The sequence below is a fragment of the Trifolium pratense genome, linkage group LG4 (genome assembly GCF_020283565.1).
Source record: "Trifolium pratense cultivar HEN17-A07 linkage group LG4, ARS_RC_1.1, whole genome shotgun sequence".
NCBI lineage: Eukaryota > Viridiplantae > Streptophyta > Magnoliopsida > Fabales > Fabaceae > Trifolium > Trifolium pratense.
In genome coordinates, this window is record NC_060062.1 from 25387634 (window position 1) to 25404711 (window position 17078).

General features: G+C 33.1%; 2 protein-coding genes across 3 annotated transcripts; both read right to left on the bottom strand.

Annotated features, from left to right (window-relative positions):
• Positions 1–1811: 1811 nt before the first annotated feature.
• Positions 1812–6934, bottom strand: LOC123923195 (phosphoinositide phospholipase C 6-like). The gene is made up of 9 exons (XM_045975863.1): positions 6457–6934; positions 5011–5207; positions 4659–4794; positions 4178–4396; positions 3860–4080; positions 3474–3591; positions 3195–3347; positions 3034–3120; positions 1812–2353 (listed from the first exon to the last, which is right to left on the bottom strand). The coding sequence occupies exons 1-9, from the start codon at positions 6814–6816 to the stop codon at positions 2060–2062; spliced, it is 1785 nt and encodes a 594-aa protein (XP_045831819.1). The 5' UTR covers positions 6817–6934; the 3' UTR covers positions 1812–2059.
• Positions 6935–9342: 2408 nt separating this feature from the next.
• Positions 9343–13328, bottom strand: LOC123923426 (phosphoinositide phospholipase C 6-like). 2 transcript variants are annotated; one of them, XM_045976116.1, is made up of 9 exons: positions 12632–13328; positions 11967–12163; positions 11735–11870; positions 11375–11647; positions 11049–11272; positions 10849–10966; positions 10589–10741; positions 10407–10493; positions 9343–9685 (listed from the first exon to the last, which is right to left on the bottom strand). In XM_045976116.1, the coding sequence occupies exons 1-9, from the start codon at positions 12983–12985 to the stop codon at positions 9392–9394; spliced, it is 1836 nt and encodes a 611-aa protein (XP_045832072.1). In that variant the 5' UTR covers positions 12986–13328; the 3' UTR covers positions 9343–9391. The 2 variants fall into 2 exon arrangements, with proteins under 2 accessions (XP_045832072.1, XP_045832073.1); XM_045976117.1 differs by having other exon boundaries at positions 11384–11647; positions 12632–13299.
• Between the last annotated feature and the right edge of the window lie 3750 nt (positions 13329–17078).

The window sequence follows — 17078 nt, forward strand, 5'->3', positions numbered from 1 at the left end:
CCGCTGTGTAAACATTTGCTTTGATGTAGCTGGTGTGTGTTTTGTATTGCTACTAAGTGTATTTGAATGATTAAAGCTCAATTCAACGTGTTTATGCATTAACTTTGCTGATGAAATAACTATTATATTTCGGCAATCTGCAGTATTGCTCTGGAGTTTATTACCGAGACTGATTATTTTTGTCTTATCCAACTGCTTAACAGCTTAAGCAGTTCATCATGGTAAAGTGCAAAGAGAGCAGAACATGATACAGTGAAACAACAAAAGCGAGAAACAATCCTTTTCAAGATAAACTGTGGAATTTTTAAATTTTGATCTCTAGAAAGAGTTGTGGCTAAAGATAATCAAAATTGAGTTATGTTTGAGTATATTTATCTGAAGTATGAAATCTTTATTCAATATATTTTCAGCATGGAGCATTTTTCCTAGATACGTTAAATGCAACTTCAATATGAGTTAATTATCCATAATCTAAAATTGAGAGGTACGCGCGTCCAGTGGGGAAATGTGTTCTTACGGAGATAAAGCTACTAATCCAACTGTTCCAGAAGATTTGAGTCTTGATTATACCATATTTTGTGGTGTGGTTGATATTCTTAAGCAGGGTGGTCTGACCTTGAGTTTTACTTTTAGTTCTCTTCCTGCTTTTATTCGATGATCCTTTATTCTTATTTAGTATCAATTTTGTTGCAGTCTTAGGGGTCATTGGCCGTTTTTTTCTCTCGTAAATTTTCTCATATTAAACACTAGCAACACATTACTAGCATCATGCTTAGCTCATTTACTATACTATTGGTTTATCAGAAATTTCCTAATTAGTTAGAGTTGAATAACATAACGATTAATTGGGTGCATGAGCTTTTTCTGAAAACATATATCATTATTAAGAGCTTAAAATACTATTAATTGAACTATTTAACTATTTAATCTTTAATTCAGAGGGATATGGTCCTGAGAAATTATTATCCTGCAGCAGTCTGCAACATAATGACTAATAACAAAATCTTAAAGAAAAAACTTTACACTATACTTTTTCTCACCATAACTAGTTGATTACTTACACTGTTACACAGTTTGGAGGTTTGATAAAGAAAAATGGTGAAAGAAGAAGTATGCTTGATTATGAAGAAAGTTGATTATTTGCACTAAGAAAAGTCCTTGTATGACTGTTGGGCATGTGCCCCAAGACATCAAGTTAGTTTTTTGATTCTCCTGTCAAGCTTAAATGCAACATCCTCTTGTGTAGTTTTTTGATTCTCCTGTGAAGCTTAAATGCAACATCCCCTTTTATGTAAAAGTATGAGAGAAATTTGAGCTTTGTTTTAGGCTAAAGTGTGGTTGGAAGTTGGTGAGTGTGTACAAATCATATTAGTATCACTATACTTTGTTGTCCACTTGAGTACTCTTTTTGGGATACATTCTAGAAGCTGACTTTTCCAAACCTTCTAAAGTTCTAATCTTTCTTTACAAAATGTTATTTCTGCTTTGTACTTACTAAACATTTGATCAAGTAATTGACTTTGTTTCTGATTGGATCATTTCAAATTTTGAATACTGCTACCACAATGTAGGTGCATTGCTTTTACACTCTAATGCAACATCCAAATTTCAAACAAAAGAATCATGAAAGTGGGATCAGGAACGTCTAGATTACTCGCGCAATAAAACAATTTCAACCGTTTATTCAGATCGAACGGCTCGGAGCTGTAGCTACGTCACACAGTTACAACAGGAAATCCAATTTCATGAAGGTAGATTACTGCCAAATTTTTAGTCTAAATTGTATTTCTTTTGGTGTCAACTCTATTTTAAACAAACAGTCTCAGAATTCCATCATTTGTTTCAATTCTGGTTCTAATTACTCTGCTCTATCTTGAAATTAAATAAATATAACCTCTGAATCCCATCATTTGTTTCAAGCAATTAATCACATAATAATCTATACAATTACAATACAACAATCTTCTTGATATCCCTAGTCACTAGTCGAACGGAAGACCACCTAGGGATATTTGAGACTATAATATATGGCTAGCTAGCTAAGCCCTGTACCTGCTGTTCATGTAAACTGAAACCGCATTAGAAGCTTTACAGATTTTAATTGCTCACCCTTCTCATCATTTAGAGGGATTGTTCTGAATCCAGATTTCAGGTCAGGAATTGGCAAACATGTTTGTCCGCCAAAATCATCCTTTTCATGCTTATCATACTCTCTAACTTCTATCCTAAGCAAAGCAAGCTCTGGAACACTTAAAGGAAATTCAAACTCTTCATCCCAAACTGGAAACCAATCATCATAAATTACCCTGGTCTTCTTAATGGCTTTATCAGCTGGTACTCCAACAATACAAACCTGTAATATATAAAATTAAGAGTCAAGTAATAAATCTTGTTTCTCTCTCTTTTATCGTTGATAAGTACAGTCATAGTTCTAAATTGCAATCTGCAGCAGCAATGTAACATGTTTTGAGATCTCCACAACGGTATTTCTAGCCGCATCAACCTCATTTTCAGGTTTGCAGCGTGTTCTGCTACATTTCCAAGGTATTGTCTGCTTTAGATCTTGTAAAAGGCGTCTTGGTATTTAGAGGATCATTGGTGTTATTTATAAACAAACTTTTAGCCACGATTTTCAGGCAATGCGAGAGACTCTTAGGTGTACCGGAACAGTAGTTCTCCAGTTGAGTTTAAGAGGTTAAAGGGTCTGTAAGCCTTCATGCGTGGCTTAGACCATCAAACAGACAAAGCTAATGTTCCAACCGCAAGCCACATTTTCAAGGTATTGTCCGATTTGGGATCTTGTTTAAAGCCTTCATGACTTTGTTTTTTGTTTAAGGCGCCCCAGTGATTAGAGGAGTGTGAGTGTTGTTTATAAACTACTCTTAGCCTCGATCCCTGACAAGGCCAAACTTTTTAGTGTACCAGAACACAGCGTAACCACGACCGCAATTTAAAACTATGAGTAGAATAACACAATTAACTCTTCAAATTCTAGCAACTATGTCAGCTGACAGATTACTGATAAGTACTCACCTTTGTGTAAAAGTCTGGAGGAGAGAATGTATCAAAGTGTGTTTTGCTAAAATCTGAGCTCCACCCATTTCCCATATATAATTTAACCTATAGGTGGAAAGGAGAGAATTTTCAAAATATGTCACCAAATGAATTGATTTCCTTCTCAAATAATGTCTCACCTTCAATGTCGTTTTCGCAGGCAGTGTTCTTTTAGGATCAAAACACTCACTGTTTGAACCTTTTTCCATAAGAAAATCAGGCTTTTTCACATAACCACACCCTCCATTTGCTCTAAACATCCCTTGCATATACCAAAGTGATTTTCCATGCCCCTGATAAAGAATACACATGTTAAAAATGTTAGTATCAAAGGTGCATTAAACAAAAATGATGGAAAATAGTAAACACTAAGATAAACCTTTTATTTGAAAAGAGCCTTGATCTCTCAAGTCCCTGACCTGCATGTTAAATGCGACCATCTGAGCTCCATACATCCACCCTATATGGGGCCTGTAATTTGAGGAGGTGACACGTGTTCCCTTTGGATACACCCTAATAATATGCTTCTGCGTAAACCTGTTGTAAGCATAAAATGCAACCATCTTAGTTGTTAAGTTTTATATATTTGCAGTTACTATTAGATATTAAGTAATCAAGGGTAAACACAGACGTGGACATGAAATTGACACATAGGCGCCATAAAATAATTTAAGAAAAGAGAAGTGATTGATAGTAAGACATGTATCAATGTCGTGTCCAGAGTCTAACGCTGATACTTGCGAGACACGGAACATAGTATCAATCTGAAATGTATGTGTACTAGGTTTGACTATTTGCCAAATACCTAACAATATCAGCTCCATAAGAGGCAGAAGCCCTTTCAAGTTCCTGCTCACTCAAGCTCAAGCGCTTAACATCACCAGCAATTTTAAGGTGATCCCTTACATTTCCTTTGGGTTTACCAGCATGGATTGTAATCAAACGTTTGTACTGAGGTGCACTCTGCTGGTCTGGTTTTTTATCACGAGGATTCAAACCTTCCTCATCAAGGTCACTTTCACTGCACTGTAAAGTTAGGATAAAACAAATAACATAAACATACAGAACTCATATAAGATATAAATCAAATTTGAAAAGAAAAAAAATATGTTTCTCTGCTCACTTTGTCTTCAGCTTCAATACTACGGGCTGGTGATGTTCCATCTTCACTCATTTCCCTTTCACTGTCACTAGTATCCTTAAATTGTTTGGAATCGAGATATTCTTTCGGTGGTTTGGTTGATATAAGAATTCGATCTTTTAGTGATTCTGGTGAAGGAAACTCTGTCAAAGGATCTGTCTGAGGAAAATAGAGCATGTCTCCAAATATTTGAGTTGTCATCTAAAAATAAAAAGATTAACTTCACATTCAGTATCCGAAAAAAAAGGGACATAAAGGAATAATTGTTAGAATTAGTTGAATATCGTTAAAGGTAGTTACAAATTGTTTATGACAAGTTAGCTTACATGCGTGCGTCATTCACTTGCCAACCAATAGTAGTGGGCCTTGGCCCTAGGACACATCCTAACTAAGCTAACTAATCGTAATCAATTTGTCCTTAAACAATATTCAACTAATTCTAATAGTAATAATGGAAGAATACCTCTGCAACTTTAGCTTGAAGATCTTGTGTAAGATGATCTTCTAAAGTTATAATGACAGGGTAACGAGATTTAACGAAAGCATACTCTTTTATGGACTTCAAACATTGGACTAGTGAGACGGGAGTTGTAAGCGTTCTGCGTGCAATATATCAGAAAAATGTTCAAAAATTAAATGGATCTATAAATTTGCATCATGAATATCTCAAATCACTACAATATCAAAATACATAAAATGGAAATGGTTCAAATAATGCTGTGAAAAATTGAATTCAGAATTGGTTAGTTAAACTAGATAATTGGTCTCATTGGCTATATACCATAACTAACAAGTGTAACTAACTTTTACATTACCTTCCATGAACTACGACGATGTCATCTTTAGCTGAATTTGGCCATACATCTAATTCAATTACTCGGACGCCTCGTTGCAAAGCCTTTATGATTGGCACATCACTGCAATCACTACTCAGTTGATTTCCAGTTAGATAGGAATTGTGTCCTGTATATATGAAATAATGTGATAACGGGGCATTCATGTCATGGTGTACCTGGCATAACACATCATTGATATTGTCAAGAAGGGACCTAAAACATTTCTAAAGTTAACATCACTAATGTTAAATAAACTTGACAGGCTAATGACATAAAAATGCTAACGAGAGTCCTTAAATTTTTTGATTGAGCATCTTCCTATGTTGTCATCTAGGGAGATGGATATAAGGATGATTTGGTGGCCGAGGTAGATGAGTTAGAGAGTATAGTGATAAGATAAGAGGCCAGAGTTTGATTTCCACCCTCAGTAAAACAAACAATATTAATTACTAACATCGACCATTTAAATTGGATGAGTTTGGTAATTAACATATTTTTTAGTAATTTCAATTTCTTTTTGCAGTTTTTTTGTTAAATAGCCTAGTGGACTCGCACACTTTATGGAGATGTGGGGAATCTAGAGTTCGAACCCCAACCCCTCCAATATTATCTCTGATAGCTACCAACTTAGTTACACTTACGGGACATTTTTATAATATATATAATCTTGCCTTGTAATTGAAATTCTTGGATTTCTTTCTATGTATGGTCGAGTATTGTTCTCGCTAGATAGTGTGTGTAAGGTCTCGCCAACAATGTGTCGTGATCAAAGTCTAGAGTGTTTAGTATTTTGAGTAAATAGTGACTTCCTGTTTTCCCTCGTTGTGGCCTTGTACATGGCCCACATACTCGGGTAATTGCTCACATAATAATTGAAGTATAATAATCGAAAGTGATGTATATCATATTAATTTGAAGATAAAATTAGAATAAATATAAAATATAAAACGACATTATTATATTAAGACAAAATGAATAATTGATGTTTCACACATTCAATGTCAATGATTCAAATTAACATATATCAATTGACAACAAAATTGTTAGAACCAAAGTATGACGCTATGTAACTTCAACAAAATCACAATGACAAATACTTTTTTTTTGTTCGGATTAACTATCTGATTTCTAAGAAAAAACGGTTGTATTAATTTGAAATTCGACCAAAAAGAAAATAAAGTTTGACAAAGAATAATATGACAAAATCATTGTGAATCCAAACTTAAACTAACTTATCTATGGCATTTCAAAAGTAGTGGTAACATGATGGTCCCATTTCTTCTGTCTTGTGTACTAAAACCAAAGTAAATAAATAAATAACAAAATATAAAGGGGAATAAAAACAAAAGTATTTTTCTACCTCTTTCCCGCGCGCATTTTAGGAAAAGAAGAAAAAGACGGAAAAAAAGTGGGGAAAGCGCACACCTGTGTTATCAAGGGACCATTGAATTCATCAAACAACAAAAACTGGAAAAATTCATCAACCGTAAGTCCCTCTCCGGAATCTGAAATTCCGTCACCATCATCATCACCACCGCTTTCCTGATCTCGTTTCCGCGATTGCAGAGCATTTTCAATGATCCGTTTTGAATCCTCTTCAGTGCAATCTGGTTCGCATTGATGTTCAAGCAAAAATCGTCGAAGTTGATCGGCAGATATGGTAGATCCGCCTTCGGAGAAATTGGAAAAAACTTCCTTGACATCGGACGGGGGTGCTTGTTCGGAGATAGCGAATTTTCTGTTGAAGTATTTGAACATTGTGTAATTGTAGGTGAATGTAGCCATTGTTATTGAGATTGAAGGTGGTTTTGTAACTGCATTGGTTTGGTTTGCTACGAAAACGGTTACATGAGAAGAAGAAAGAGAAATGGATTTTGGTGATGAAATGAATGGATGGAAGAAAATATTGAATTTGGAGTTTGAGAGAGAGAGAGAGAGAGAGAGAGAGAGAGAGAGAGAGAGAGAGAGAGAGAGAGAGAGAGAGAGAGAGAGAGAGAGAGAGAGAGAGAGAGACTTCAATGCAATTCCATCTTTGCGTTTGAAGCGCGATGGATCGGTCGTTGGTTTTTTCTTCATATATGGTAGGTATATTCATTGCATATGTGTTTGTGTTTAAGTGTTTGAATTAGTTTATTTTTGAGCTTATGTCAAATAATTTATATAAATAAATAAGTTTTTATGATTAAGGTAGTTTATGAAAATATAATTTATGAAAATATAATTTTTGTTAGTGAAAACTTATAAATAATATATTAGTTTATTTATTTACATAAGATAAAAAATAAGCCAAATTTAAACAGACTTTATATTTATAAAGCATGGACACGACATAAGAGATTGACACGTCAATATTAATAATAATTTAATGAAATAACATAATTTGATATAATGTGAACTAAATTAATATTGTAGGCAAATATGAAATTAAGTAAACACAAGAAAAAATTACAACAAAAAAACCGAAAGAAAAACTTAATTTGTGTAAAAATTATTTATTTAGTAACTAGATGAACAAGATATACAAAAGAGTTTTGTGTTTAAAAAATATCCAAAACACTCATTTTTTGTGTGAAAATGTAAGAAGAAAATCTTAGAGAAGAGGAGTTTATCCACTTAGCATTTATCTTAATGAAATACAACCATAGATAATATGGTTAAATATGTTTTTACTGTTTCTTATAAATATTTTAATTCGTTTTTAATACATAAAAGTTGATTAAAAATTGAGACAAAAAATATTTGGGTCCCAAAAGTTGCTGAAATTTTTTAGAGACTAAAAATCAAAATCGAGATATTTATATAGATCAAAAAATTATTTTACCATATATATGAAATGCTTAAAGAGTGTCCCATGAGACACAATAACTTATTATTTCACGAATGTGACAATTATTTTCAAAGGGAGAAAATAAAAATTTTGAATCATCTCCAATCTTTTCTCTCGTATTCGTCATCTTTTCTCTTCATTTTTTTGGAAGTGTTTTTTAGTGTTAGTTCACATTTCACCAAATGCATATCCCACTTACCCTCATACTTTCCCTTCTCTTCTCTAGAAGATCTTCTCCACCCACCCACAAATCCTCCACCAAAATACCCGGTAGTTGTTTTTTCAATATGAGCTGGTTGTTGATGACATTCGTATATCATTATTTTTTGCGTAAATTAAGTAAGCTTTGTACGCAACTGTAACCATTAGTTTCTTGAGCCTTGTTGGATTCAAATGAGAGGCAAAATAATCATATCATACATTCATGCATGTTTGTCTAATTGAAAGAATAATCATATGGTATTCAACAAAAAAACACCAACGGAAATGTTCTATGAACACAATTTTATAAACACACCTGAGACCTGACAAATATACTGTTTGGGTACCTTTTTTGATTATTAAATAATATAATCCTCTATTGATTTTCATGTACACTCTCACTTTTTTTATTTCATACGGTGTCTATGTTCAAAATTCAAATATCATGCCTCAAAAAATAATCGGTTCATATGGAAGAATAAATACATTTGGTCCGTTACATTTATTTTAGGTTTTAATTTGGTCTCTTACGTTTAAAAAGTATCAATTTGGTCTCTTATGTTTATTTTAGGTTTCAAGCTAGTCCTTTCCGTCAATTTTGTCACATGTGACAGCCAATTTGCATATGTGGACAGACACGTATACTGTTCAAATGGTGTTAGTGACAAAACTAACTAAAATGACTAACTTGAAACCTAAAATAAACGTAAGGGACCAAATTGATACTTTTTAAACGTAAGAGACCAAATTAAAACATAAAATAAACGTAAGAGGTCAAATGTGTAGTTAAGCCAAGAATAAAAAGCCTTATCATATTTCACTGTGACGATAGTGACGGCTCAAATGCATCACGCTAGTGTTGGATTGGTGGACCTGATCAGATGCTTGAAAATTATTATCAAGAAGAAAAAATATGTATTGCTTCTAATCTACATTAGATAATGACTTATCAATTTCAGGTGTTGTTAGTCACAATTTTCATACTAACAAAGTTGATGTGAAGTGTATTATTTTTGCTACTATAAAAAAAGAATGTTCATGTGAAGTGCTTTGCATTAATAGACATTATCAAATATACAGTACATGTCATTGTTTTCAATTATACAATTGCTTCCAAATATGGACGTCATAGGATTAGGAGGAATGAGCACATTCATAAGGAAAGTGATTATACCAATTTTATGGTCCAAGAGAATAGCTACCCCACAAAGATTTATTTTGACAAAGATCAAAGATTTATATACCAATTTGATGTAAGATTTGTATGAAAAAATACACAACTCTAAAGAACAAAGATGTATATCCAATAGATGAATTAATTATCTCTACAATTCATTCAAATTGAAACCTCATTAACAACTTTACAGATTTAAATTGTTCTCCCTTTTCATTATACAAAGGGACTGATCTAAAACCAAGTTTTAGCTCTGAAACTGGTAAACATGTTTGACCAGCAAAGTCATCTTTTCCTCCTTGATCTTTGTCCTTAACTTGTATCTGAAGTAAAGCAAGTTCTGGAACAGTCAAAGGGAATTCAAACTCTTCATTCCACACAGGAAACCAGTTGTCCATGATTACCTTTGTCTTCTTCTTTGCAACATCAGCAGGCATACCAACAATACTAACCTGACAGAAAAAAACTGATCCAATTGTAAGATACATATATAACAACTTTTGTTTCTTTGTAAATGTTAAGACTCTCAACATCGATTACGAGATGACCTGAATATATGTTTATAAGTGAGGACAATCCTCACCTTACAAGCCAGTTTTGTAGATTTGAGTTAGACCCAACTCCTAATTCTAAAATGGTATCAAATTCTCCTCTACGATCTGTTGGGCAACCTATTATCAGGTGTTTCTGATCGGGGCATCTACCATTTATATCCGCACACCAAGCCCAAAAGGGCTGGACGCGAGGGGGTGTGCCCGATTTTAAGAGTAAAAATAACTCTTCAAGAGTACTCCTTGTTATGAGAGGAATTTGTAGTTTAAATTGCAGTCAACAACCACAACTACGGTGAAAACAAAAAGGTTTTGGAGATATTTGTAACCGCATTGCAACTACATTAGTCGCATTTTTCCACAATGTCAAGGATTACGCCATGACCACAATTACGACAGCAACAACAATTTAGTAGCTCGGAAAATTTAATAATGTTGAGTATGGCTCATGTCTAATGTTGTAATCTACGCTTTAGTGTTTAAATACAAGTTGTAGACTGTAAATGTTAAATATTTCATCGATAAATAGAAAAGAACTGTAGTTGCTTTGCAGTCAGAAACGTAGGCACAATTGCCTGAACGTTGTTACCAAGTATCAACTATCAAGAATTTTCCAACTGACCTTTGTATAAAAATCTGGTGGAGAGAACATATCAAAATGTGTAGGACTAAAATCTAAGCTCCAACCATGTCCCATGTATATTTTTAACTGTTATTGGAAATGACAAAATAACATGAAAATGTCACAAAACAAATTACTTGACCTTGTAATATTAAGTGATATACTATGGTAACTATGCTTACCTTTAATGTCTTTTTCACTGGCATTATCATTTTAGGATCAAACTCATTGTCACATTGAAGCTTCTGCATTAGAATTTCAGGCTTTTTCACATAACCACATCCTCCATTTGCTCTAAACATACCCTGCATCAACCAGAGTGATTTTCCAAGCCCCTATTGAGGATGACAAGTAGTAAAGTTAACACTCCTCGAAACGATATGATATAGTAGTAACTTGCACGTGAAGTTATTGCACTTAGCCTTGGTGACAGTTTCCTAACCTGCATATTGAATGCAACCATCTGAGCTCCATACATCCACCCAAGATGTGGTTTGAAATTTGTGGATTTGACACGTGTCGCCCTAGGGTATACCCTAAGGATATTTTTCTGTGTGAACCTATAAAAGTAACAGTTTGAATCAGATAAACTATTGGACATTGAATCAGATAAACCATATTTTTGGCTTATCTATCACATACCTAATGATGTCTGTTCCGTGAGATTCCGAAGCTTTTTCTAAGGTTGTTTCGCTCCAACTTAAGCGTCTAAGTTCACCGTCCGTTTTTAATTTATCTTTCAAGCTACCCTTGAGTTTCTTATTATGAATTGTTATTATAGTTCTGTAATCAGGTGAACACTCTTGAGATAATCTTCGATCACATTCACATGAACTCGTGTCTCCCTCATCGCGATCACGTCCATTCTGGTAAATAAACATGAAAAAAATTAGAACACAAGCATGAAAATATTATTAATAGCATAAAGAGTGTGTTCAAAAGTGCGTCAAAAAGAATGTATTGCGAACATTTTTCACCGTGCTCTTAATCTCCACTTCAATTGTGGAGTCCGGTGATTCCTTTCCCGATGATTCATCTTCTGATGATTCAGTACTACTTCCATCTAGAGCAGGATAGTTTCTGTTGTCCTTGATTCGGTTGGACTCAAAACGTTCTTTCGGAGGTTTGGTTGATATAATAACTCGATTTTTCAATGATTCCGGTGAAGGGAATTCGGTTAAACTTAAACATTCTTCTGGTTGAGGATAATAAAGTATTTCTCCAAATATTTGAGTTGCCATCTACAAGAAGATAAAAACAATAACAAAAAGAAAAATTAATATTGAGATTACAAAAGGAAAAGGAAAACATAATAGTCTATTGCATACTTCTGCGAATTTTGCTCGAAGTTCTTCGGTAAGATGATCTTCTATAGTTATGATCACTGGATATTGAGATGCAACAAAACCATATTTCTTTATAGACTCCAAACATTTGATAGGTGATACAGGATTGGTAAGAGTCCTGTGTTGATATCATGTGACAAAGTGACAAAAATCAATTAAGTTTGGTCTTAAATTGATTAAGATCATATAAAAAAGTTGATTTTATTTTTTATACCATCCATGATCAACTTTAATATCATCTTTATTAGTAGTTGGCCATAAATCGAGTTCTATAACACGCACGCCTCGTTGCAACGCCTTTATGATTGGCTCTTCGCTGCAATCACTGCTCAGCTGATTTCCAGTAAGATAGGAATTGTGTCCTGTGTATATGAAATAATGTGACAATGGAGCATTCATATCATGATGTACCTGTAATGAAATTTATTTATACTTTCTTGTTAGTAAAGTAAGGTCAATTAAATTAACACACAAGATAAGGGGAAAATTCGAAAAAACTAAAAGTCTTAAGGAAATTTGGTTCATAAGACGAAGATTGGACTATTCAAGTTATGACTTTAGCAAATTTTGGTTCAAAACATGAATAGTTCGATCTTTATCTGACGACTCTGACTGACTAACATAGTGACTGTGTTTTACCTCGGTTTTCAAAGGACCGTTGAATTCATCTAGGAGAAAAAATCGAAAGATATCATCGAGGGTGATTTCCCTTTTTCTATATTGACCAACATGAAAATTTTAAGGAAATTGAAGTCATCAGACAAAGATTGGACTATTCAGGTTCCAACTTTAGCAAATTTTGGTTCCAAACATGAATAGTCTGATCTTCATCTGATGACTCTGATTGACTAACTAACTAACACAATGAATGTGTTTTACCTCAGTTTTCGAAGGACTGTTGAATTCATCTAGGAGAAAAAATCGAAAGATATCATCGAGGGTAATTTCCGTTTCTCTATTTTGATCACCATGAACCATTTCCTGATGTGTCCTTCTCAGTTGCAAAACCTTGTCGACAATCTTCTCCGAATCCGATAAGGTGAAATTCTCCTCGCCTTGATGCTCCACAAGAAACCGATATAGCTGCTCTACCGACATATGTGATCCCCCTCCGGCAAACTTGGAGAAAACCTCCTTGAGGTCCTCAGGTGGAACTAGCTCAGTCAGCTTGTACTTTTTGATAAAGAACAAGAAACTTTTGTACTTATTGTATGTTACCATTTTATTTCCCATATCTCTTTCTTCACCTCAATGTGTTCCTCTAAAGCATGCACTTATATAATGCATGAACTAAGGATATGAATTAGAGAAAATCAAAGATGCTTCAAAGAAGAATCTCTTTCTCACTGTACTAACTACCATGCTTGTTTCTATCTTCAAAAATAAAATATCAATGTTCAATCATCTTTTTGTATATCAACATAACTAACAATTATATCCATTAACATAGTGAGAATAGCATCTAATGCTGTGATTAGTATTCACACAATGTAATGATATTATAGAAAGCACAGAAACATTGACTTAAAAAACAGGACAAAGACTCAAATTTTTAAGGTCATGTATATATGTTTTGAGAGTATTATGCACATGTTTCTCTTTTCAACCTATATATTTATTTTGCTTTTAAAAAAAAAAGCTATATATTTATTTATTTGTAGCCAATAAACTCCGGTTAAGTTGGTAAGGAGTTCACTCATACTCTGCAAAAACATGAATTTGATTCACGTTGCCAACGTGAGGATATTGTTGATAGATAATTTTTAAGTATATGCTAACTCTGATGAGCTCTGAGACTCAACTCACCTAAACTTTTTTAAATAAAAAAATATTTATTTATTTGTACACATGTGTATCATATGAATATATTTAACTTTGTAAGTGGATTCATTATGGTTAAAAGTTTTGATTATTTTTTTCTCTATAATTTGTTCACTTTGCTTTACTTTCATGATCAACTCTTTTATATTCGCACTTCTTTATAAAGTTGATGAGGCCTTCTATAGTAAGCATCTTGGTGCTTCTCTATTTTTGTGTGGATAGTTCTTTTGTATGGTTATGTTGTTTCTACGTATATTAATGTCTTATGATAGGACGAGTCCACTAACATTATTCATATTCCACTTACTTTATAGGATTCGATGTCTCCTCTTTAACTTGATGATTTTGATGGCCATATATATCTTTTTTTTTATTCCATGACCATTTTTAAGTTCTCTTTATTTCCAACCGTTAGGACTTGACTTCATTGTATCACTTGAGAAATTGGATGGTTGATTATTGAGTTCATAATATCAATGTCATCAACACCGGATAGACATATTTCACCAAACATGACTTTGTAGTCTCACCAATTCGGTCACAGATCAAAACATAATTGCCCAATATATAGGTCCACATTTTTTTATGGGACCCATGTGAATTTCAATCAATAAAAGAGAGTGTGTTGGAGTGTGTTTGTTAAAGAGTGTGTTGCTAGCATTATTCATATAGAGGAGTGCTAGCAACACACTCCAATAACAAACACACTCTCTTTTATTGGTTAAAATTTATATGGGTCCCATAAAAGTTATATAGGTCCACATTTTTTTATGGGACTCATGTGAATTTCAATCAATAAAAGAGAGTGTGTTGGAGTGTGTTTGTTAAAGAGTGTGTTGCTAGCATTATTCATACATGTAATGTTGTGTAGAGTGTGAGGTGGAAAGTTTCGTATTATTTTAAAAAATGAATGTTGAGCAATTCATAAGTAAGAGGATCCATAAAATAAAAATAATGTCTTAAGGTTTTAGGTTATTATCTGGTGTGCAACTCACTTGTGTGGTTGTTTTTGGTTCAATGTGGATGACCATTCGGGCTCCTCTCATGACCCAACATGATATCAGAGTCGATTGTTCGAAAAATGATTTGATCGGCTCATTGTGTCAAAAAGGTTATTATCTGGTGTGCAACTCACTTGTGTGGTTGTTTTTGGTTCAATGTGGATGACCATTCGGGCTCCTCTCATGACCTAACATGATATCAGAGTCGATTGTTCGAAAAATGATTTGATCGGCTCATTGTGTCAAAAGTCTTTTTGACAATGGTAGTCAGATGGTGTTTGTGTTGAGTGTGGCAACGACAGTACAAGTGTATTGATGAGAAAAGCTTCCGCTTCGAGGAGAGCATAATGCATTGAAATCATAAAATTTAGTTATACCTCCTCCTAACTTAGTTTCTGTTAATTCCTTCTCTCCGAAATGAAACCATAAATTTTCTTGTAGAGTTAGATAACTTGAAAATAAAGTAACACATAAATAAATTACAACAAACATAAGCCTAACGCCAAATCTTCAGAGCAACATGTAAGAAAATTAATAAGAAGAAAATATTGTGGATTCACACGTTGTTAGTTGGATTAAATCTTCAATCTTCTTCATAAAAAATCTTGGTAAACCACTGCAATTTTGCAAAAGCTATTACACTGTGATTTCATAAATAGTTTTTGTGAAATTATGGTGGTTCGCTCGAATTTCGTTAAACTTCTTGTGATACTAAATAGACACTCAATACTCTTCAACATCATTATCCATACCATTCTACACCTTTGGATTTTTGTCATTTTGAGATAGTTTGTGTGTAAAATTATCTAGACATAACTAAATTGAGTAGGCACTAAATTTTTTTATTTTTTTGAACGGCAAATATTATTAATAATAACCGATCTCTACACAAGACAAGACGAATAAAGACCCGAAAAAACGGAACTAAAGTAGGCACTAAAATTTGTTGGAAAAACATGACATATAATTATTATCAAATAAAGAAATAAGAGAAATTATTATCACAGATAAATAGACTAGTAATAAAATAAAATAAAATATAGAATAAGAAGAACTTATCGAATTTGACCGAGGCGTGCAAATGCACTGGGCTTGAGTATTTCGCCACCACATGTAAGTTACCCGGTGCAGTTGGTCTCATAGCTAATACCCTCATGATACTACTATTTTTGGATGCTCAAGGGACAAAAATAACTTTTATATATATGTGGTGATTTTGTATGCTTAATGTAAGAAAAGAATGTTATAGATTGTGAGTGACGTGAAGACTTTTTCATCGGTTCTTTTGTAGGCCTCTCACACATCTATATATATCCCTTTAATCTTCATTAAGCATATTCACGTTGCAATTAACTATCCAGCCAACATCCAAATCATAACCGTAAGTCCAATTATTAAGATAGTCTAACGGTTGTGGAACAAATAAATTGGAACGGCTATTTTGCCTTAGCAAGAATTAATTAAACGTGTGAAATAAGTAAAAATAATGTTACTTTAAAATAAATTATTATAATAAAAAATTATAACAAAATTATCTAGACAATAATATTTCTCAAGACATGTTTGCTTAGTGCCTACTTTACAACAACATATAATGATGATGATTTTTTACTTTTTTTAAAAATAGTAATTACTTTATATAATGCAACCTTTTACAACTTCAGTCTGGCCCCTTTCTTGCATCATACGGCTAGTTCCTATTATTAGAACATCAAACTATGCAGATAAAAATTAGACACCGTAGTTCATCCACTTTATGCATGTATATCGAGGCAGCCAAAACATTATTAAAAAAATGTCAAACAGTACACAAATCAGACAATTGTCATATTTTTATTTGTATCTTCGTGTTCACAAAGGCGTGGTGAGGTATCATGGTAGTTAGGAATATTTTGGATAAATTTACCTAATTTACTTATAAGAATATAAATATAAAAAAATTATAATAACTACGCTAGTGGCTGATCTTGAGTGATTTTATTGGAGGTGACAAAAAATTTTAAGGTATATTAAAAAAATGTATTTTTATATATTATGTAGTTCCTAATGCTTATATGTATATATAAAACCATATCAAATAATAAAAATAAATCGAAATTTCTATCTAATATAGTAGTCACTAAGATTTGAACAGTGACCTTATGTTCAAAACACAACTCCTTATCCACTATACCATATGCAAATATCACATAAATTTCTATCTAATATAGTACTCAGGGAATGAATTCTCTCAAGTGTGATTTACACTTGAGAGAATAAAGTGTAATCTAACACCATCTAAATTCATTTTCTCTAAATTTTTATATGTTTCTCTCTCTTGATCAATGGTAACAAACCACACTTTATTCTCTCAAGTGTAAATTACACTTGAGAGAATCCATTCCCTAGTACCCATGAGATATCATGTCAATTAAGATCTGCTCTGACTAAATGTGAATATCTCTTTTATCGAGATTTAAATTTTAATTATAGATTATTTATCGATGTAGTTACAAATTCTTAGA